At 40.3% G+C, this 24,329-nt stretch overlaps 1 protein-coding gene across 2 annotated transcripts; it reads right to left on the reverse strand.

The window, feature by feature from the left end:
• Positions 1-759: 759 nt before the first annotated feature.
• DYRK4 (dual specificity tyrosine phosphorylation regulated kinase 4) lies at positions 760-24,323 on the reverse strand. 2 transcript variants are annotated; one of them, XM_051770727.1, is made up of 14 exons: positions 23,959-24,323; positions 20,035-20,118; positions 18,897-19,046; positions 14,299-14,434; positions 13,021-13,184; positions 12,544-12,680; positions 11,494-11,634; positions 8,864-9,002; positions 7,104-7,185; positions 5,427-5,599; positions 4,442-4,502; positions 3,764-3,893; positions 2,125-2,279; positions 760-1,703 (listed from the first exon to the last, which is right to left on the reverse strand). In XM_051770727.1, exons 1-14 carry the CDS (start codon positions 23,980-23,982, stop codon positions 1,477-1,479), a joined length of 1,803 nt encoding a protein of 600 aa, XP_051626687.1. In that variant the 5' UTR covers positions 23,983-24,323; the 3' UTR covers positions 760-1,476. The 2 variants fall into 2 exon arrangements, with proteins under 2 accessions (XP_051626687.1, XP_051626686.1); XM_051770726.1 differs by having other exon boundaries at positions 14,299-14,437.
• Between the last annotated feature and the right edge of the window lie 6 nt (positions 24,324-24,329).

Here is a 24,329-nt window from a genome sequence, read left to right on the forward strand (position 1 = left end):
TTTATGTTATTTGATATTAGGATCAGTATTCTTATTTTCTTAGCCCGCCTTGAACCCTTCCAGTTAATCATAAAACTTTTGCTTCCTGTCTTCCGTGTTACTTGCAAATAAAGTGTTTTCCAAATATCTGCAAAACTCTATCTGAATATTCCCTAAGCCTGATGACGTGTTTGATGCCTTCATTCAGCCCCCACCAGGGGTGGGACTCTCTTTGAAATGTGATGAGGGTTCTGTCCACACTTTGCAGTACACCCACTGCAGCTACACTGTGCCAAAACACGCTGCATCACAGAACTCACTTTTCCCAGTACACCATTCTGGCAGTATTTTATAGTTTCTGGGAGGGTTCAGCTGCAAAGGAAGACAGAGATACAGATAATTCTGGCACTGCAAGCTGGCCTGCTTGTCAGGAATGGCCTTTGGTTGTGCTGTCACCTCTTACCCCGTCAGATGATTTGTTTACTCCTTTTACATTAGAAGTGTTTGAGGACCATTTCCAAATCCTTTGGGTTTTCCTTTTGCTCAAAGAGCCCGTGGGAGTTTATTCTTATGGCGACTCCAAACACCTACCAACACTTATTTCTCTTGGGATCACTGCAATGTCACTGCTGAAGTGGCAGCTGCATTTAAATGGCAGTACTATCTCTAAGCTACAGTAAATAGAGGAGTTGTAATGGGGTGGGTGCTTTACAAATGCAATGAAAAGACAGCCTACTGCTCAAAGAGCAAAATGTTTAAATTAATTAAACAGATAAGTCATAGGGATCATAGAAATCTGGTTTGAGTTTTTTATTTTCATAGTATGAAGTTAAACTTCCTGTGAAGGACAATTTCCCCAAATCTTGCTTTAATCCATTCTTCTTGTTGACGTGAATACTGAGTGGAGTCCCCACAGAAACGGGCTCAGATTATCACTTTTCTTTGTTGCTGCTATAGAGCTAAATTTACATTTCTAAATCTGCTAGGAAGGTGTGACAAATGGTTTCCAAGCAGTAGCTGCAGTATAGAAAAGAGGAAGATAGAGAAGGAGGAAAGTGAATATGCTGGGTTTGATTTCTCTTATTTTTTATGTATAAGTAAATCCAATAATCTATCCATTAATTATTCCTGATATATGCTGATGTAAGTGAAAGGATTCTCCAGTCAACACATTTGTTCTTTTAGATCCAGGAAAATATAAAATTCAAAAAGTCTGTTATAATACCAAGAATAAGCCACTCTCCACCTCTACAGTCTCCATTTTATTGCTGCTGGTTGTGAAGAATCTCCGATCACAAGAATGTAGATGAGGAAAAGGAATGGTTTTCAAATTCTGTTTTGGTTGGCTGGATGATTTCAGGCTAAAAAGAACATTAAATATACTTACAATGTGCACAGCCCATGTACAGACAGATACAGCTTATATTCCTGAGTACAAATAATACCTACAAAATATACTAGGTATGCAACTGAGCCAGTCATAGCTTGTGCTGTGCACTACTTAATTGGTGGGAAAAAAAAAGAAGTTTTTGGAAAAGCTGTTTCACCACTGTCTTCGGCTCGATCATATGGAACAGGCCTTTCCATCTGGTTTTCCAAATATTCCTCCGGGATAACATGCTTCCTGGTGTTCTGCACATCACTTTCTCTTGTGTCTGTGAAGGGAGTCAGTCTTTCTGCCAGTTCACTTTCCGCTTGATCAGATGGATCTTCCCAGATATTCTCTGCAATAAAAAACAAACAAACAAACAAACAAATAAAAGAATAGGGTAAGACTACAGACTCTTAAAAAAACATGATTGGTACAAATTCACAACAAATCAGGTGGAAATTTTCCTTGGTATCTTAAAACCCCTATTGATGCATTCTTTTGCCTGGAAGTGAAATACACTACGGTGTGATGTCAGATACCATAAGTATTTTGCTCTCAGCAAGTAAAAGGTGGATCTTTAGCACTTCCAGCCTTCTTGTTGGCAGCTGCTCTAACATCTGGAATGCAGCTCTAGGCAAGTGAGAAATAAGGCCTTCACCCACCACATTTCAGTGACCATCCATTATCACCTCATTTAACAGATGATACCAAATACAATGCAATCCCAAACACTGATATAAATGCTCTTAGTTCTCCAGGTAGAACATGCTTACGAATATTCTCCTTTTTCTTTTCTGCTGCGGAGAAAGAGCCATCACTCAGTTTCCTCAAGGTCTGTGTTTTCTGCTTTGCTCGGTATATTTTTGGTTCCTGGATCCAGGAATGTTTCATTGCTTCATCGGGGGTCATGCGCAGGGCAGGTTCCCACCTTCAATCCGTGGCAGAGAAATAGTTACTGAATGATTTATAACTGAAAATTAGTTTAAGCTAGAAGATTCAGTCTTGTCTTCTGGAAGTCTGGTCATAAGGGCATTTAATGAAACAAAATAATACTGAAAACAAGGAAAAACCTTATATGATCTTCTCCATCCCTCAAAACTTGCTTCAGTGCTGTGTGCTTTGCTGATCAAACCCTCTGCAGCATCAAACCATTTTTAATATGCAGTGTTATTAGGGTAGGGACCCAAAATTACCTGTTTGAGGTTTGGTTTTTTGCTTCACTAAAGTTATTTTCTAAACTCTCTGATTCAGCTAGCAAACCAAAATGGATCAGTGATTCATAGAGACGTAGCAAACTGAGAACATTAAAAGCAACCTTCTTGTGAAACAGAGTGGGATGATCTTTTCCCCCATGTAACCACAAGTTGGCAGTTTCTTTAGGATTTCTTTAGGGAAGTGCTACTGAACTGCTGAAAGAAACTTAAAGCCAGTGCTAAAGAAGACATAAAATATTAACCTTGTATAAGTTCCAGGTAACACTAGAAAATATATGGGACCATATGGGGTGGAGGCATGGCTGACTATACTCTGCCTTTTTATCCTTGGCTAAGGGGAAGACATACAGTGTATTGGAACTAAAAAGAGCCTCATCTCACCCAGGTGAACCTGACGCAGGATCTTTCTGAGAATATGTTCAAAGAAGAGCTGTTTTCATACATATACCACAGTGTATCATTGCCATTTCCAAGGCTTAGCACAGAAAATCCAGTCAAAACCAGCTAAATCAGCACCAAATATAATTCATACTGGAGGAAGTTGGAAGACTTTCTTCCTGCTGGCGCAGGAGTTAGAATTAAGTACAAAGCCAGACTTTGATCTCCAGATACACACTGTCTTGGGCCAGTGCATTGCTGTTATCTGTGTTATCTGGATACACCTTTATCTAGTAAAACAGAAAGGATTTAAAACAAAGGCCTCAGTGGATAAAGAGCATTGCTTTTAGAGTTCAGTCTCCAGCATCAGAAGATGATCTGCTTTTAAGTGTGATGATGTTTTGTTTCACAGCCCCAGGTTGGACAGGGCTTTGAGCCACCTAGGATAGTGGAAGGTGTCCCTGCCCATGGCAGGGGGGTTGGAATGGGATGATCTTTAAGGTCTCTTCCAACCCAAACCATTCTGTGAGTCTATGACTGCATGTCAGGTTTCTTTCACACTTTGGTCTAATCCAATATATCTTTCTGTGCAATAATTTGCAATGAACTGTGAATAATAATGGATATACAAGCGCTACTATATGGAAAATGAAATTAAATAAAACAAACTAGAAACAAAAACACTCCACCAAAAAAAACCCAAACAACAAAAAACCCCCCAAAAACAAAAAACACCACCCCAAGAGATACAAAGATTTTTAAGGTACAAGAGAATGAAAGCAAAGTTAAAACTAGCCTGTTTCACATCGTATGAACTCACATTAGGCATCCTTTCAGGAAGTCCAAGAAACCAGCATCGTGGGTTTTCAGCACTGTGCTTAGATCCTTGGAGTCTGGGCATCTCTTTTTTCCCTTGCTGTTAGTGACGGATTTAGGAAAACCTTTGGAATCTTAAAAAAATAAAGACATGCTCAAATAAATTACAATAAAAATCCTCTCTAAATGTTTAAAGGAGTTGCAAAAACAGTATCCATATCCATCCCACTAAGTTTTTTCCTGTTGGATTGATAGTCTGCCAGCATTGTGGCAAACAGTATTGGTTACATTCTGGGGACTTCATCCTACACTTTGCTGCTTTGTTTGTTTCGTGCAATTTCCAAACCCAAATTATACACAGAGGAACGAACAACATAAATAAGTTCCCAAAGCCCACTTTTAACAACAATATTTTTAAAGAGTACAACTGGAATGGATCTCCCAATCCCTTCCCTATCACCTTGGCAATTAGAGGCCCATCAGACTTGAAGAGCACAGCATCAGGTTCATTTGTAGGCCTCATGATACCTTTTTGCTTCTCCTCAATACCCCTTCCTGAAAGAGCTTTTAATCAGCTAAGAAGTAGCAGAGGGTCTCTGGCCCTGCTCTCTGTCAGTGCTATTAACCAGTGATTAATTAGCAGGGAGGGATCCAGCAAGGACAAACAATCAGAAGCCATTACCAAAGAATGTTCGCTTCCTTGACGAAGCCTGAATCAAATCAGCTGGTGGAAGACCCAGTACCTTCAACACAGAAAACGAATTCACAGAGTTACTCCTCATTTAATAAAGATACTAAAAAACCATCAGGTGAGATGTGGTATTTTACCCGTCTTATGAAAAGAAGTTGAACGTCTCAACTGACTGTGAAATGTCTACAAAACATTTCCTCTTGTGCCATTTTTGTGGAAGGAATTAAGGGATTTCTCAGTGCTGTCTGTACATATCTTTGTATCAGAAATAGCAGGACCAGGGCAGTGATTGTCCCCCTCTACTGAGTACTGGTGAGGAAATGTCACAGTACATTCTTAAAACTCTTTGAAAACATTTACAAAAAATGATAGAGCCAAACTCCTTGGTAGTTTCAGACAATATAAGGTGCAACAGCCACAAACTGTGACTTGAGAAGTGAAGAATGGCTATTAGGAAACAGTTTTTCCACCAGGAGAGTAGAGCAGCAGTTGTGCTGGTAACCCAGCGTGTTTATACTCGAGGCTTTGAGGTTTTCAAGGTTTACTAGTCAGAGCCACAGCTGACTGCTCAACTGCTAGTAAAAATCTCTCTCAGCAGGACTACGGACTAAAGACATCTCATTTGACTAGCACATATCTGATTTCTATGAGAAGAGTGGCCTGTAATAATTTGGATGGGTTTTACTTCACCTTAGATATGTTTATTCTGTCCTAACTTCTCCATCCAGAATTAAAGTATGTTTCCTTCAGAAGCAAGACAGTGAGTGTACAAAGCAGTGTTTGGCACGTGAAATGTTCCAATAAATCAGTTTTGTGCTAGATCCCATCCTCTCAAATAGCCAGCTGGCTGCATTAAACCTCCCCCTGAAAGGCCAGGCCACAGCAATATTTCATTATCTCTTGAGATTTCTCTTTGTTGCTGGCATTGCAGTTTACCAAATGAGCATGCAAATCAAAAGACAATCCCAAAAGTTACCTCCATGATGCAGGCAAGCTGGTCAACCTCATTTTCTCCCGGAAACAGTGGGTAGCCTGTGTAAAGCTCTGCTATGATACAGCCTAAGCTCCACATATCAACAGCCATAGCATAAGGATGACCAAGAATCACTTCAGGTGAGCGATAAAACCGGCTCTGGACATAGGTGTACACTGGATCAAAACAGAAAATTGGACAAGAAGCAAAATGTCATCATTTGGATTGAAATGCGGATTCCAGATTTCACAGAAGAGTGAAATACATGTTCAGGCATCATATCTCTGCTCTATCTAGGGATTGCTCACAGAGGCTCTGAAAACTTGTTCTAATCCCATCCTAAAATTAATGGGTGATTTGCTTTCCACTATTCTCTCTGGGAATTGTTCTGATAATGCTATGATTCAGCTTGCTCCATGTTCGTTTTCTTGTTTGAAAGTCTTCCCCTTGCATCAATCAACAGGTCTTCATTATCACTGCAGGAAATATTGGTTTCACTGACAGTAGGACCTATCTTCTACTGCCTTCTGATTTCCCTATTAATATATTATAGCCCCAAAGGATCTCATTCCAAGACTGAGACTCATTGGAGAGAGTAAACTAATTCTTCTACCTCTCGACATTCAGACAACTGAACATGATTACAGTGTAAAAACTTTGTTATTTTCTTATTCCTATCTCTCTAAGGGTCACTTTGTCTATATTCCTGCCTTTCTTTTTCCAGCTGAGAGTCTCCTCAGTCATTCTCCATCTTTCACTTATTTTGTGTTTCAATTTGTTACTCTCCACAAATATTCCAGGCTGCGTCTCAGACTACATTCTTCTCAAACATGGGCAAACCTAAATAGATTACGCCCTCCTACAAAACTGGGATGTAAATCTAAAAGTCTGAATCCCAAAATATAGATTAGCAGGTTTGGCTTAGCTTAAATATCAGTCTTTCATAAGAAAAAAAAATTAAGCCATTTAAAACTAGTTTTGTTTTTCTAAGTTAATAAAATGCAATGCAGATGTCCTTCTTGGGGTTTGTTTTTTTTGTTTCATTTGTTATTTATTATATTGCTTCTCTTCCTGATGATGATATCATTCTTACTTTACAAGGTGTTTATTGTAAATCAAATATGTCTATTGTAAATCTGTTGAGATTTACTATTAGGTTAATTTTATATATTCGTTTCCTTTTTCAGATTTAGTTCTGGTTAACTCCTGCTCATTCTATTCAAATCTTTGATAGAAAAAAAACCCCAAAACTGAATTTAGACTTTCTAAAGTAAAAGCACAGTTCCCATTCCCCTCCCTGTTGTATTTATATAAAAAGTACCAATTATAATTTAACCATCTCACTGAGAAAGAGTCTCTGTACTTCACAAACTTCTGTTAAGTGAAATATTTGGATTATCATCATAGGTCTGTTTCAGTAACCACTCTTGCAAGTGCAATTCTGATTTCAAAAGGAGTAGAGGAGCTGATCAGGTTTGGGACAAAGAAAAAGCAGGGTAATGTCTTTTTTGTCTCCTACCAGTATTTATTCCACCACCAGTGGCTTAACCACCAGTTCATTAGGTTCTAATTAGGGGCATAGGTCAATATATTAGCCCAAGCAAAGATAAGTTTAACTACATCATTTAAAATTGAGAAAGCTTATTAAGAAAATTACATCAACTTGACTTTTCTGCAAACCTCTTTGGTCTTCATAGCAGCTTGATCCAAAATCAATAACTTTAACTGAACCTTGGCCGTTGTGGTATAATAGAATGTTCTCCTAAAAAATAAAATCACAGGGAAAAGAGGGTTTTAACACCATATTAAGTCAGTGAGCACTGGAAAATAAGCAATGCAAATCACTAACTCAAGAATATTTGCACTGATGAGCAAACATAACCTATTAGCTTCCTCCTGCAGAGTTGAATTTTAACCTAATTGAAAAAAATCTATCTATATCAAGGATTTCCTTTGATTTCCCTTCTGATCATACATTCTTCTCTACTTGGCAGAAGAGAGATGGCTGCCTTTATCAACCTTTATAACGATTATATGTCAAAGCTTTGAAGGCCTGAACAGTTCCCAGGTGGGTGCCAAATAATGACAAAGTAGTTTCTTGGCTAATTAACTCAAAAGGATATGTGGCAGGAAGGAGAAGCTGCTAATGATGAAAGTCAAGGCAAGGACTGAATTCCACTCCCCCGATGCTCTTGGTTCTTGGTGCATCCCCCTTCTGCAGATAAATATCCCTTCGTGCTCATGGTAGGACTCTTGTCTCTAGTATTGAATCCCTCACAATGCCAGGGAGCTGATCAGCTGGAAAGCCAGGCTTTGGAAGCAGTCATTAGTTAGCTTTAAATCCAGAGAAACTCCGTATTCTACCTTATGTTGTGAAATATCACAGGAGGCAGATGGGATAACAGATGTGAGTTTCAGGCAACATAAATTAAATTCTTAAAACCGTACAATTGTTGAGTGACAACAAGATTCTCTTTTATTTAACTCACTAAATTTTCACTGATGTTACTCTGTTTAAATACAGACGACACTAATTGATGTCGCTGACCTCAGTCCTTCTCAGTGGCCACCTGGAAACACATTTCCATTGGGTTAATTGTTTCTGATTCAGATACTTTGGTTATCTTGCAACCCTCACTTCTCACTGCAGATTGATCTGGCAAAGATATTGGCAAGACAATGGGTACAGACAGTACGTGACTTGTCAGAATTCTGAATTCAGATACGTTGAGCAAAGTGAGAACAGAACTTCATCCTTTGCATTTTTATTTGAGAGCTTGCTTATTGATTTAGTGGTTCATTTGTCCTTTTGAAAATGAAATCAAGAGAAATATTTATCTGAAATGAAAATAAAGTTAAAATACTTCGGGAATCTCAGAAAATTGCAACAATTTAAGGTTGGGGCTTAAGGAGAATGGAAATGCTTCATGTAGCAGGAATACTTAGCAGATCCAGCTGCAGAATTTGGATGGCAGATGTTCCTCCAGAAACAGGTAGATACCCTAAATACTGTTCTACAGAATTCCTTTGTCATTTACTAGTCTACTTAATTTTATAGTTAGGCATATGAAATTAAATAGACTTCATGGGATAACAGGCTGCCTTGTGAATATTAACATTACAAAGTCCCTCATAGCAAAACACTTAATTTTACAAGTATTCTTTTTCTCTAAGCAAAATGTCATTACCTGAATTGGATTCATATTTGCTTACATTTTGGCTACCAAACAATCTTGTCTAATACTTCAGTGAATGAACTGAATCAATGGAAAAAATCAGCCAACTGTAGTACTAATACTAACACGAATAAATTATAGCTTCTGTAGAAATATCCTGCCAGGTTTTATGGATTCTTCTTAGAGTTCCTTCAATAAAAAGAAAGGTAAGATGAACTAATGTATTCTGTACAGAAAAACAGGTTATGACATGCTTGTACTTACAGGCTTCAGATCACAGTGAATGATTCTTTCCTGGTAGAGCACTTGTAAACATCTCAGCACACCCCGAGTGAAGTGTCGGATTAAAGACAGACTGAAACCTTGGAAGTTGTTCTTTTTGATCAGCTCATACAAATTTATTCTGTGGAGATGGAAGAAACAGAAGACAGAAGGCAGAAAAGAGATTAGGGGAACTTATTTTTAAGGCATGATTAGTTTCCACTGCATTTAGAGGGTATTTAGCTTTTCTTCTTACGTGAGGGAGGACTCGTGAAGAAGAAAAAGACAACTATTTTCCTCCTGGAGAATGTGTTCTGCATGTAATATGCCCAAACATCTCCCACATCTGAAGATGTACTGTCAGTATGCCAGAGACTGAAATGGTTAATGATTTATGCATTCTAGGAGACTTTTGCAGGCATTTGACCCCCAGTATTTTTCTTGCCTTTCGTGATTAGCAATCATGCTGGCAGAGTTGAGGGGCACAGCAACAAACATGGTAAACTCAGCTCTTCCTGCCTTTTCAGGGCTTGACACCTTCAGCACTGGAGGGAGGGATGGGCCCAACTGCCCATCAGAGGTATGATGCAAAAGTCAAAAGCCTGCAAAAGTGTCCTAGAATGCATACCAAGTTGCATTGCTGGACCCTGTGGGCAGTGACTACATACGTTTTTTCCACTCTCATCTTTTCTTTTTCCTTGCTCTCCCTTACTCTTATCCTGTCTTTCTCTCCCCTATGCATTTTCTCCTCCCCCTCCAAAGGTTATCTGTATGTCACATTGTTATATGACAACACCCAAAATGCTAGCAGACCTGTTGATACAGAATTGTTAAAACAAACCTTCAGACACCGATTATTCAGTGTTGTTTCACTCTAATCCACCCCAAGGGAATTATTGCTAAGAACCTGGGTTACCCCCCTCCCCTTTTTCTGGGGCGGGTCGTAACACAGTGAACTTTCCTGCTTGCTGAACTCTGTGCTATGTTATGCAGCTGTGCTGATTTTCACCAAGAACAATCAGCATTCAGGAACTGAAATAAATTTTCTGCAGTCTCCTTTCACCCTCATTTCTCTTTGCTGTGGTACCTTGTGTAAATCATCTTTCTCTAAAGATCTTTAATCAGCAGTAAATATTTCTAGATAGACTCCTCCATAAATTCAGGTCTCGTTAGGTTTTTGTATGTCTCCTGTGACCATCATATCTTAGCTCCTTCCAGTGGGGCCTTAAATGAGGTTGCTGACTTCTGCCAGCATGTGAATGCACAAGGGCCTGGAGTGACAGGAGAAGGGGGAATAGCTTCACACTGACAGAGAGGAGGTTTAAATTGGATATTAGGGAGAAATTCTTCCTTGGGAGGGTAGGGAGGCCCTGGCACAGGTTGCCCAGAGAAGCTGTGGCTGCCCCATCCCTGGAAGTGTCCAAGGCCAGGTTGGATGGGGCTCTGAGCAACCTGGGCTAGTGGAAGGTGTCCCTGCCCATGACAGGGGGGTTAGAATGGGATGATCTTTAAGGTCCCTTCCAACACAAACCATTCTAGGATTCTATGACTCTATGAAGTACTAAGTGCTTAATTTGTGATCATTTTTCAGAGGAGGAAATGGCCACAGGGCTGGTGGCTCTTAAAGGGATGCACCAGTGTTTCCTCAGCAATATGATCTCAGGAGGTGTCCTCAGCACGACCCCACGTGCCTGGAAGGACATAAACAACTGCAGCTTTCTGTCTTCCCTCCTTGTGTGTCCACTGGCCTCAACCAAGGTCCTTTCCTTTGGATCTGAATTTACCAGGACTTGACAGAGAAGGAAGATCACAAATGAAAGGGGTTTTCACTATGTTTTAAAGGCAATAAAAATTTTACCAGACAAGCATTTTTCTATGACAACCAGTCTTCAACTCCTCTGTAAAGAGTTAAACATAGTGTCTGTCCCATGAATATTTTCCTCTGCGTTTCCATAGCAGCTTTCTGAAAAGACTGGTCTGTGTCTTCTCTGGAGAGGAGTCAACTCTTACCCCGTGTGTCTCTAAGTGACAGACTCACATGTAACAACACAATTAATTTAGGTTTCTTTGAGATCAAGCCATCCATGGGGTGCTGAATCTTCAGCAAGGCTGTAACACATGTAGAAATGGGGGCTCTACTGTAAGGGATGGGGAACTGTGGATAACCTCCATAATTCCAGGTTAATTCTCTCATTATAACGAGGTTGATGACTAAAATTACCTGACTTCTCTAAAATTTCTCCAAAATTCCTCCTAAGATGTGTCTTGCAGCAAAGGTTCATCAAAAAGCAAGAAGGAGCTTTATTTTTAAATTATTTTATATTATTCATATTTATATACCCTGAAGTTTACCAGTCCTGAACTCATCATTTTATTCTTTTCCTCAGATGTCTTTCAGGGAAGAATACTTCAATACACAGCACAGAAAATAAGGGATTGTGTCATGTGACTGTCTGTGTGAAGTCTTTTTCAGTTCACCTTGGGTGATCAAAAGGCTCAGTGTGTGTTCAGTATTCCTTTCTTGCAACAGGAAGAGCTGCCAATTCTTCAGAAGAAGACATAGAAATTAAAGCTTGTAAGGCACAAGGTCTAAAATGCTCTGTAGGGTGTGTGTAAAGGAAAATGTACTTTACCCCAGCAGTTCAAAGGAAATACAGAAGTGGTTGCGAAAGTAGAAGTATTCCTTCATGTGGATGATGTTGTGAGTATCATCTTTGTCTTTCTTCAAGAGAGCATCTAGGATCTTCACTTCCACCAAAGCCTGGCTGTGAAATCTGCAATACCATGTGACACAGGAATGATAATATTAACTCAGTGTAGTATTTGTAGAAATATAAATGTTACAAACACCACAATCTTACTGTAAACTCGGCATGTGGGACAATGATCAAAAATGTGTCATTTACCCCTGATAACTACTGTAATTTTGACTCATTATTGTTGGTTCCTAGTCTTACATAACACTTAAGGGCTGCTATTTTGACTGGTCTGAAAAAGCCCTTAAATGAAAAAGTTTCAAATAAGCATCCAGAGTAAAATCCTGGTGCTTTCAAAGTCCATAGGAACGCTTCTGTTTACTTGAGCAGGGCCATATTTCACACCTATCACAGTCAGACAGTCAGTTTTGAAGAGTGTCTTTACATTTAGTGTTCACTGAGGGGGGAAAATGGAACAGCTAAAACTCTGTTGCTGGAGTCAACAGCATCATTCTCATCTGCTTCATTGACTCTAGTTCAAGGCAACATCAATAAAAAGTTTGTGACCAGCCATAAAAGAAGAAGAGGTTGCTTAGGATCCACAGTGTAGAATTTTTCATATTAAAGTGAGAGAGGGGACCATCCCAGCATGTTCCTGTGGTTTTGGGGTCTTGAGGGGAAGTGAAGGCTCTCAGCTCTCAGTCATTCAGGGCTGGTTACCTGGGCTGTGAGTGAACTGTGTCACAGATATAGAGACCTCCATGGAAGCCTGGAAGAACTGTGTTTGCTTTCGTAGGCTGTGTCTTCTCTGGGTCTAGGCCAATTCTGAGTCCCTGACATCCCTTTTCTTCACTCTGATCTCACTGCATTTAATGAAAACCTGTTGTATAGGAGGTTTGATTTTGCTTTGCTCGCATCGTTGTGGTTTGTCACTGCCTGTATACAACACAGATGATTGTACTGCTTTAAAGGCAAAGGATGCCTCACCTTTTCTTATTCCTTATTATTTTCAGTGCCACTAACTCATTGGTTTTGTGATCCAGGCATTTGGCCACCTGCCCAAAGGACCCTTTCCCAATGACCTCCAACACTTCGTATCGATAGGCAATGTGGTCATGTAAAACCTTCAAAAAGAAAAGAGAAGGGTTCAGATTCAAACAGCACAGCAAAGGTCAGGCTTTAAAAGTAGCTCCTGTGTGTGGGAGTTTGCTATCTATGAAAGATGATGGACCAGTAGCAAGTGAAGTCTACATTAAACAAGGGTTTAATGAGAAAATCACAAGTGATGCTCCAATAGTCCAATGCAAAGTAGATTCTCCTCTGAGCTTTGAAGTGATTGGTAATGATTTTTTCACATTTATCTTCTAGAAACAACATTTATCTCATATATAACACTTAAGAGTTGGCACACAGTCACTACAAACTTATTGAGCTGAAAATAAAAACCATGATTTTTCCACTTACCTTTAAGTAGGAACCATGCTCATCATCATAACAATTATTATTCTGGGTTTCAGGCAAACCTTCAATCTTTTTAGCTTCCAGGCCAAGAAACCATAGCTCTGTATAATTGAAAATTTCTTTTTGCTCATAGACTGTTAACTGGTTTCTAAAATTTTTCAAGGCTTCTAAATCAGAAAACAAGAATGTAAAAGCAAAAATCAATAAAATGTCAGAAACCCAATTGCAAATTGCTTTTACAGTGGAACATTTTACAGCAGAGCACACCACTTTGAGCAGGATGCTGAGAAAAGCTGTTAGAGGTCCCTTCCAACAAACATTCTACAATTTTGTACAAATTTATATATAATTTTTATTTTTTTTTTACTAAAAATATTACATTCCTCATTTGTCAGCAAGACTTTTAGAGAGCTTAGGTAAAAACTACTTGATTCTGAGGGAAGTTATGTGCTTAGGTGTTTTTGAAAATCCCATCTGTTGCCTGTCAGATTCATCAAGCTTCATAGCTTGCATAAAAAATATATGTTTTTAATGGTTTGATTGTCATATTTATAAAATGGCAGTAAGGTTTAGTTTACCAAAGCTTTCAAGTGCTTGTTTTTCTGATAAAAAATATCAAGTTCAGATGCATTAGGGATTACATGGAGACCAAATCTGGTTCTCCTACTTCTGATTCTTCCTGCATGGAATCATTTCAGCTGCCCTAACACCTCCACTTATATCATTTAAATGTGGATATATATTCAGACAGGAGCATTATAAATCAACATGTTGCATGCATGTGTGGGTGTTTTGTTAAACAGTGGCAGATCTTCATCCAGTAATGCAGGGCTGCTAAACCATTTCAAAGCAAAAGGCCACTACTTTTTTTTTCTTAGACTCCCTCTAAAAATAGATTATCTCTACCAGAAACTTTCTAGAACTGAGAACTCCCAAAATGCAGTTTAGCCCACACCAATAAAGTGGGACACAGCCACCAGCAAGTGGGAAAAAGTTTTATCACTGTAATAGAATACTGCTGTCACCTCCATGACCTACTCTTACACAAATATACATTCTTTTGTATAATTCATAATTCTCTCCTATATTTGTGTTAGCCTATTCATTCTCTTATTGTGCTCATATTTAGAAGTCTCTGAGCCCATCCATATTCCTTGTGCTCCACATTGTTTGTTAAACATTCCAGTAACCATTCCTCATGGAACCTCTACTCCCTGAGTATCCTGATTGCACACACTCCCTGTCACTCCAGTTTTTTTAGCATGTCCAGTTATATTCTACCTGAAGCTGTCATAGGCAGTTTGACCCCGTTGCTGGTGCTTTCCAGTTCTGATGGTTTTGTCTGGGCTCTAGTGTCACTTTCAGGAAGACTGTCTGGAAGGCTAAACTGGGAAAAATTGCCTTGAGGTCCGTTTTCCTGCTGAGAAAAAAAAAAATTAGAAAATACATATTCCCAAAGACAAAGCTGCAAGATATTTATTTTGAATTTGTTGAGTAATCTCTCTGCAAATTTTGTGCTGAGACAGAACAAGCAAGCCTGGGGACCAGAATGTCCTGCTTACCCAGAGAGTGAATTCTGCCAATAGCACTAGAGGGTATTGGACCGTGGAAAGATAAATCTCTATAAATAAAAGAATGTGTGAGGGCAGAAGTGCTAGAAGAAAGAAATTGCAAAAGAAAAGACATACGGATGTCACCTGTATCAGCAGGTGACCAAGATCCCAGCACACACAGGTTCTCAGGACTCCCAGAATGGGAAAACAAAGAACAGATTACAGGATCGAGCCACGAAGAGATGAAGGGGATAAAAGAGCACCAGATAAGCAGATAGAAGAGTCTGGGACAAGGATGCTGGATGAGGGGGTCCAGGCCATGTTCTCTTCAATTCCTTCACTAAAGGGAGAAGACTCAGCTGGAGATGCATCCAGTGGATCCATACTGGCTGAAGATACAGGGAGGATGGATGGATGGATACATTCTATGGTTATAGGACAAAGAACAAGAATGTCTGAGCAGAAACAGAATTGATCTGATGAAGCAGAGCAAGAGTGTCTGCAAAGAGCTTTGCTGGCTTAGTGAAGGAGGGTTTTAATGAGGCACAGCAGGGAAGAGCCATCATAACCTAAAGGCTTACATGGTAATTCAGTCACCCCAGTACCTGCTGATGTGCAAAATCATTCTGGGAGATTTTTGGACCGTGTTCTTAATGCAGGTGACCTGACATGAGCTACTGGACAAGTTACTCACACACAAGGAACAGCTGGTTGAGGATGTGAAGGTCAAGGAAAGGGCAGCTTTGACTGCAGTGACTTTGTGATTGTGGAGTTTAAAATCAGAGAAGTGAGACAGACAAACAGAATTACAAACCCAGTGCTTCAAGAAAGCACCTTATGGCTTGTTCAGGGATCTCCTCATCATAAACCCATGGAAGACTGCCCTGGAGGGCAAAGGAAATTAGTAGAGCTCATTGTTCTTCAAAGTCAATCTCCTCAAGGCACAAGAAGGGTCCATTCTAACAGGTAGAAAGTTGCACAGACATTGCTGAAGGCCAGCAGGGATGAAAAGGGAACTTCTGACCAAGGGCAAACACAGGAAGGAGAGAAAAAAGGTGGGAGCAGGGATGGGTTATCTGGGCAACATGCAAAAGGCACCAGCTGAACATGCAGGAAGGATTGGGGAAGTCAAAGCTTAGCTGTACAGTACATCACCAGCAAAAAAACACAGGCTAAGGGAAATGTGAACCTACTGCCCAGTGGAATATGGGTCCTAGTGACCAAGGATTTGGAAAAGAACAAGGTACTCAATGCTTTTCATTGGGAATTTTTGCCCTCTGGCCTCCCAAGTCCCTGAGTATAGAAGCAGTTTGTGTAATGAAGTGGAGGAAGATAATCAGGGAACACTTAAGTAGCTGGACATACCTATGTCTGCAGGACCAGGTGGGATGTGCCTGAGGGTGTGGAAGGGGCTGGCCAGTGTCATTGCAAGGCAGGTCTGTATCATCTTTGGAGGTCCTTGGCAATCAGGAGCAGTTCCTGACCATTTGGAAAAGGCAAACATCACACCTACCTACCTTAAAAAAAGGCAAGAAGAAGACTTTAGGGAACTACAGGCTGGTCACCCTTACCTCAGTCACTTGGAGGGCTGTGGGACAATTCCTCATGGAAACCATTTCCAGCCAAATGAGAGACAGGAAGTTGATTTGGAACAGCCAGTATGGATTTGCCGAAAAATGGTGTCTGAACAATTTGATTGTTTTCTCTGATGAAGTGACTGGCTTGGACAATGGGAGAAAAGCAGTGGACATGGTAGGCTTTGACTGGAGCAGGGCCTGTGACACCATCTCCCACTGTGAATGTGAAGCCCGAAAAGTGAGAGATGAACTGGATAAATGGATCATAATGTGAATGGAAAATAAGCTGGAAGGTCAGGTTCCAAGGACTGTGGTCAGTGGCAAATGGTTAGCAGTGAAATTCCTCAGGGATCAATACCGAAGGCAGTGCAGCGTCTTTATTAATAACCTGGACCATGGATGAGTTTACCCTCTCAAATATGCAGACCATAGCAGGCCTGCCATCCAGAGGGATTTCAGCAGCCTGGAAAAGAGGGCTACAGGCATTTTCTAAGGGTGAACGAAGACAAATGCTAAGTCCTGCACCTGGAAAGGAATATATCCATGCAACGGGACAGGCTGGTGGGCAACTGACTGGATGCAGTTTTGCAGGGAAGGGCTTGACAACAACCTGAGCACGAGATAGAAAAGAAGGCCAAACAGATTCCAGGTTGAATATAACCAAGAGAACAGCCAGCAGCAGGGTGGGAGAAGTGATCTCCCCCTCTATTCAGCATTTGTGAGACCACAGTGGGAGCATTGTGTCTAGTCTGGGGTTTCCCAGTACAAGAAAGACACTGACCAACTGGAGTGAATTCAGGAGATGGTCAGGAGCCTGGAGCACAGGATGTACAAGGAGAGGCTGCAAGAAATACATCTGTCCACCCTGCAGAAGAGGAAGCTTCAGGAGGGACCTCACTGCTGCCGAGATACTTGACAGGATGGTACAGGGAAAGCAAAGCCAAACCCTTCTTGGGTGCACAGTTCTAGGACAAGGTAGGTGTCTAACCCATACAAGTTGCCATACAGGAAAAGCTGATTAGATATTAGGAGAAATATTTTTTACCGTGAGAGTGGTTCACTATTGCAACAGGTTGCTCTGAGAAGCTACTGACTCTCCAACCTTTGAAATATTCAGAGACAAGCTGGTCAAGGTCCTCAGTAACCTTCTCCAAGTTTGATCTGCTTGTAGTGGGAGGTCTGGCTAGATATCTCCCAACCTAAATTATTCCTTAATTTTTTTTTTACTGTTTGTCATCCCTTGAGAAAGTCCTGATGACTCATACAAATGGGACAGGATGGAGATAAAAAAGATCAGCCTATCTCAGTGTCAGAAGGGAGCAAAAGATGTATTCAATAACCAGCACATGGTTGCCAAGACAAGAACGCAAGTGATGTGATATGGACTAACCAGTGGGCAATCCTGGGCCCCTGTCTCCTTGAGAGAAGTCCTGACTGGTACCATTTTGAGTTAAAAGTGTGTGCAAGCAAAAATGTTTTTTTTTTCAAAATGAAATCGTCTTTCCATACTTGTCTCTAATTTTCCTACTTTTTTTTTTTTTTTTTTAAGTATTAACTGGTACAAAAGCAAGGCAACACCTGGACAGCTCAGGTCTGTGCTGAGGCAGGTATTTTTATCCTGCTGAGCTGCACCTTGAAAACTCCCCTCTCCCCTTTCCAACACACACTCCCTTAATTCAGCAATGCTGTGTTATTTCTAAGGAAGGGTAAACAAAGAAGGTCTCCAAAACAGAAAGTGCATAATCATGTCATCCATACTAAAATGTTTACTGTCCCCTGGCATTTCTAAGCCAAGGAAAAAGGCTTTCTTACTGGCGTTTACACAACTTCTTATATAAGCCCATAAATTCCATTTAAAGAATAATAATAATAATAACAATACAATCCCCTCTGTGAAACGCTTGGGTCCAATCTTTTCACAGCAAATAAAATGGAGGGATGGTTTGTTTCTCCATGCAAAGGTTAATCATTCAGTTTTGCAGAAGCTGAGTGCAGATTTGATTTAGGAAGGCCACAGAATTAAGCTTTAAAAAAAATTTAAATTATTTTGAAGACTAACCTGTTCCCCTTTATGCTATTTTGTGTCTTGTAGCTTTGCCCAATGATACAATTGAAATAATTGCCCCTAACCAAATGAAATAATTTTTAGTAGGAGCAACCTGCCAATTTGAAACTCAAAGTATTTGATAAGACTCTTGACCTCCCAAACAAAATGCTTTATGTGGGGACTTCCAGTGAAAGAGATTTGACAAGACTTCACATCATAGCCCCATAGAACCTGTCAAAACTCTTAACAAAGAGACTCCATTGGAAAAGAAAGGTAAAAAAGGTAGTGATGATGAGTAGTGCAAGCCCCTGATTTGCTGGGGAGAGAAGCAGCAAAGGAAGAAGAGTACAGACAGGACGGACACAGGATTTGTGAAAAACAAGGAGAAAAAAGGAATGGTGAAAGTGCAGATGACCTCAAAACCTTCCTGTTGGGTGTCCTTTAAAATATCTGACATTATAGACAGCCGTGCTGGTTTGACTTTTTACTTTCTGGTTGACCGTTTACAGTTCTTACTTTCTTTTTTTCCCTTTTTAACTATGGTTGAAAAGAGAAACTGGAGCAAAAACTGACACTAAGTGATTTCTCTGTTCCCCCACACCAGCGCTCTTGTGACACTTTGCCACTGACACTCTCAGTGGTCCCTAGAGAGAGGCTGTTTAACCAGGCCAACATAAGATGTCCAAGAGCTTTATAACTCACCTGAAGAGAGGAGAGGACACTCTGCAAGCTCTTATTTGCTATTTGAGGCAGGCTGCCCTCGAAGGGGGGAGGGTTTGCAGAGTCTGCAGCCAAGTCATGCTTTGCTTGACCTTCCAGATGTGGGAGGGAGAGAACACCACGGCTGACCCTCTAAATGGAAAGCAGAAGTAAATATATATATAACGACCTAGCAAAGCAATTCTGTGTCACACCTACAAAAAGCAGAGGGGTTTCAACCTTGGGAAACGTCTGTAGTTCGCTCCTGACACCTAATGGCAAAGGGGAAACGAGCACATGTGCTCTGGCAGCTCCCGGTTGTACCAAACGGCAGGAGGAGATTGTCCGGGCAATTGGGCAGCCTGGCACATTTTAGGGCATGAGCTTCCTCACAAGAACACCTCCACGTGTGCTTGTGTTCACTGGAATAATCCAGAATTATCAGCCTTTCCTAACCTCTCCCATTTGTTGTTTGCAAAACACTTCTATGCCACTCGTTATTTAAAGCCAGCCATTTAAGGGCACAGTTTTATGAATGTTAGAACCTCTAATACCCTTGAATATATAAAGTCAGAGAAATCCCACTTTTAGCAGCAAAGAGAATTTTTGAGGTAGACTACTTCTTTGGTAAATGATTAAAAAAATTATTTGAAGTAGATCAGCTCTGCACTGTGAAATGCAGAACAAGGTCCAGAGAGCTGAGGCTACAACCCTTATAAACCTATGAATTTTTTGTCATTGGGCAAGGATAGAAACAGGTTTTTCAAGCTTTTGACAACAAAGATGAGGTTTGATCTTTCCTGAAAAAGCAAAGAAACAAAGCTCTCAATCCAATCAACTTCAGTGAGAAAGTGTTTTATTCCAATACCACGGATAAGTCTTGAAAACCATAGAACTTAGATCCTGGTGGACTTTTTCTGAAAGCTTCAGGAAACCAAAGTGATTTGGCAGAAGAAATGCCTCAAATGCTACTGAACCCAGTAAAACCAAAATAGTTGCAGGCACTTGAGACAGTCATACAGTGGAAATGGAAGAAAGCAGGGAATGGAGGATTTGTCTCTGCTCATATTCCTTTATTATAAGGGGGTTCTTAGAAAACAAGCACTCAGATATTTTTGAAGTCAGTTCAAGAGTCACATACCTGATGGAAGACTCTGTTAGATCCCAGCTGATCTCTCTCTTGAACAGCCAGTTGAGACTGAGAAAAAGCATCCACGTGGGAAGACTGCAAACATGAAGTGATGCTTAAATAAAAAACTGTTCTGGAAAAAGAAATGTCATGAAATCTCTGTATGGTTTCCATGTTTCCTTCCTTTGTGACAATGCCTGTGCCAGTGTAGGAGAGAGGACCACAAAAGCTGCTGAAGACACATTATGGTCTAGCAATTCCTCTCCCAGTTGAGCAGCTGTTTTGTGGGCAGGTGCAGAGACAGCTTGCTTTGTTATTTTTCCTCTCAGAAGGTTTGATATGCTCATGTGGTCAGTGAAGGGGAAGGCAGCCCTTCCCATCCCTAAATATGTCCTCAAAAGCTGGCAGTGAGTCCTCTTAGAAGGATAACTTTAAACTGCCCCACAAGGTAGATTGTGAGCTCATCCACTGTTAACAGCAGAATTAAACTGATTCAGCTCGTGATTTAAACACAAATCAATGTTTAAATTTACTGAAATATATGGGAAAAACTCTACTGGTTCCAATGGACAGATAGTATTAGCAACAGATACAAAAAAACAAAGCCATGGGGAAAGTGCTAAGCAGCTCAGCATTTTTAAGATTTTGCTGGTGCTTTCAGTAGTTTTTTAATAAACATGGTATTGCACATTTCTGTCCAATAGCAAACTGCAATGAAATGCAGAAATCTTTACAATAATTTAGATACTGAAAAGTCTTGTGATAATTTAGATACTGAAAACTCTGTGGCTAAAGCAGTTTGGAGCTCTGGTCTACAGGCTGGAGTGAACCTCACTGTGTTTTAAAAAAAGTGCTCTCTTGTCCCCTGGGTTTTGAGACACATTGTCATTCTATTCACAGTGAAAAAAAAAAATCACCTTTATCCAAATAGACACACCAGTTCCACTATAGAAGTTGTAGAACAGCAACATTTTCTTGAGAAACAGAGGAACTCTAGAGTTTCAAGATAACAAATACACAGTCAAAATTATCTTGTGGATGTGAGCTGCAGATTAAAAATACTTGAATGAAGCAGCATGGTATTTTCATATATTTGTTTTGCAGCCAGGCCTTCCAGGGCCTGTGCCTGTCACACAGTCTTAAACAGGCAGAGTACCTGCTGCTGATAAAGTCTTTGCTCCTTGCAATGACTTTTAGCCTATCCAGTGCCACTGTCAATGCCAGGGGATCACTTTTATATATATATAGATAGGAATAAAATCATAGAATCATTGAATCATTAAATCATAGAATGAGTTTGGGTTGGAAGAGAGCTTAAAGATCATCTCGTTCCAACCCCCTACCATGGGCAGGGACACCTTCCACTAGCCCAGGTTGCCCAGAGCCCCAGGGTTCAGGTATCCACAGCTTCTCTGGGCAACCTATGCCAGGGCCTCCCCACCCTCACAGGGAAGAATTTCTTCCCAATATCCAGTCTAAACCTCCTCTCTGTCAGTTTGAAGCCATTGCCCCTTGTCCTGTCACTCCAGGCCCTTAGAAATAGTCTCTTTCCATCTTCCTTGTGGGCTCCCTTCAGGCACTGAAAAGCTGAAATTAGGTCACCCCGGAGCCTTCTCTTCTCCAAACTGAACAATTCCAATGCTCTGTGTCTTTCCTCCTAGCAGAGGTGCTCCATCCCTCATCATCTTGGCATCCCTCCACTGGACTCAGTCCAGCAGGTTGCTCAGGACGGATGGTACATCCGTCCTTGGATATGAGTTTGGATTAGAGACCTTCAGAAGACATTTCCAAGCTAAACATGGAGATAAAACTCCATGAAGGAAATGCTGCCCTTTGACTGTCTCACCATCAACCATGAAGACACCACTAGAGTTGGGCAGAGCAGCTGGAAACTGCCTTTTGAATAACTGTGATGTTCATGTGTCCTTTCTTTTCATTTGAACACAAATAAATAAGTCCTTCCTCAAACTTAGAGGGTAAATTTAGGATCAAGAACAAACTGAGAACAACTTTGAGCCTTATTATGCTAATTAGGTACATCTTGAGAGGAAGGGTCATGGGTCTCTCAGAAGCAGAGGACGTTAGGAAAGGGATGTGTACTAAGACCTGTCTTTGCAGGACATAGTAATTCCCATTTTTGGAACTGGAGATGAGCTTGCCAGGGGTAAGGGATTATTATGCTGTAAATCCAAAACATTCCCAGAACCACCAACATCCAGAAGAGAACCACTGGACTTCTACATCCTGCATGTGACTGTCCTAGAGCCTAGCACAACAAAGATTTCTAGAGGTGACCTATGGAAAACCTAGTGCCAGAGTATTTTTACAGAAAAACACTCCACATGGAAACTACATTTCTTGCATTTCAAGTAAGAATTGCATGTTATGAAGGTGAGTCTGGGATGCACATTCAGAACTCTACCAGGTTTATCAATATAGCTCTTAATAAGACTATTAATTTTAGTGCATGTTGTACTTTTCCCCACACTTCATCCATACTTTATTCTCATCTAGCTTTTATTTTCAGTTTCTGGAGCTGATGAAAATATACCAATTCATTTAGAGACAGTTTCTTTTAACTACTTCATGCTTTTGTAACTACAAGTCTATATAAAGCCAGGATTTTAGAGAGAAACAGCTGTGACTGAAACCCAAAGAAACAATGGACTTTGCATACCTGTACAGACTGCAGAATCTTCACTCCAAAATGGCATTTATTCCTTTTAAAAGGCTAAGCATTACTAAAATATTGTTAATTTTTTAATCATTATTATATTTACTAACGAAGCATGAAAAAATTCACCAAATGTCTTTAAATCCCAGTAAGAGCTAAGGAAGCAGGAGAATGAGCTCCAAGATGTGCTGCCAGAATTTGAAATCCATTTGATTTCGATTCAGTGGGGAAAGATTAACAAGATTTTGATTTCTCCTTTCACACTGCAAAAGCAAAATCAGTCCCTCAGGCTATCCATCGGCCGGGACAAAAAAGCCATGACTTTTTTTATCCTGGAAAATTGTGATTCTTTTTGTCTCTCTTTCTCAAAACCTGGTTATTAAGGGTTTATAGCTCTCTGTTGCTCTTTGAGCAATTTATTCAAAACATCTTAAAATCAATAACTGATCAACCCTCATAAAATTCCCCCAAACAGTTAAATAGAATAAGATTTCTTCTGTAGAAAAACTGATCTGTGCCTGCTGGTGGCTGAATGGGGAGCAGGTGGATTGATCAATTAATCCACACAGTGGCTTATTTGATGGTCTTGATCCGGGTGACACATTAGAGCTGCTTTAGCAACATCCTGCACTTCTGGTACAGGGTCCACAGCTGAGCTGTTGTGACTGGTTTAACTCTGGCACATGCAACTCAAAGAAAAACTGCAGCAAGTGTTACTATTCCTCTCCATTTCATTCTGTTAGTCCTACTCCCATGGCACTCAACCTGTCCCACAGCTCCAACATTGCACTTCAATTCCAAACTATCAGCTCCTGCTATTCCAGCCCTTCAAATCATGGATCACCTTGATAATTCCAGGTATCACCAAACAAAAAGAACAATGTCCTCGTTCACTGCCTAGTCTGCAGTCATAAGGACTATGTGCTGAGCATATAGCATTCTGGAAAATCAGAAATCATTATGTATTTTCATAATTCCCAAAATATCAGCTGATTTTTTCAATACTACGTTGACCACAGAAACCACAGAAATGCATTAAACTTTTAGAAATTATTAAATACACAACTACATAAAATATAGAATCCACTGTCTCCTCATTTAAATAGGTATTCTCTTCTCTCTCTTCTCACAACTGAATAAAGCCTGTAGAATGCATGGAAAGAATGCAGTATAGGTGTCCAATCATGCAATACATTAAAAAGCCATAGCAAATACACTCTCACTCACTCAAAACACAGTAGGAACATAAACATTTTCCCCACCTTGTCAACTATTTCTGTCAGCATAACTGCAAGATCTGTTAACTGGAGGATAGAAGTTGTTTATTCCATTCAACGAAGGCATTTCAGGAAGCCCACCTTCATGTAGTCAGAGCATAGCAGGAGCAGTTCCATACACAGTGCCCTGATCAGGAAAAAATGGATAATGCTTCTGCTTGGCTTCAGATTTAAATTTTCACCCCGGAAATATGCCAGTGACTATTAGCTGCTCTAGTATTCTTTCGGTGGCCATCTGTTCCCTTTCTCAGCCTCCTTCTAGCCAAATATAATTTTCCATATTTATCATGGCAAGTCAGTAATAAGAAAGACAAATATAACAGGATTGGCTGTTCTCCTTGTCGTCTCAGTCTGTT

This window comes from Manacus candei, unplaced genomic scaffold (genome assembly GCF_025592945.1).
Source record: "Manacus candei isolate 608988 ecotype Guabito, Panama unplaced genomic scaffold, ASM2559294v1 h1tg000124l, whole genome shotgun sequence".
Lineage (NCBI taxonomy): Eukaryota > Metazoa > Chordata > Aves > Passeriformes > Pipridae > Manacus > Manacus candei.

Coding starts and splice junctions, on each gene's coding strand:
- DYRK4 (XM_051770726.1), bottom strand. CDS start 23,982: ATGCTGACAGAAATAGTTGACAAG. Junction 12,681..13,020: donor AGCATGGTTCCTACTTAAAG/GTAAGTGGAAAA, acceptor TTCTTTTTGAAG/GTTTTACATGACCACATTGC. Junction 5,600..7,103: donor CTGCTATGAAGACCAAAGAG/GTTTGCAGAAAA, acceptor GTTTTGATCCAG/TGTACACCTATGTCCAGAGC.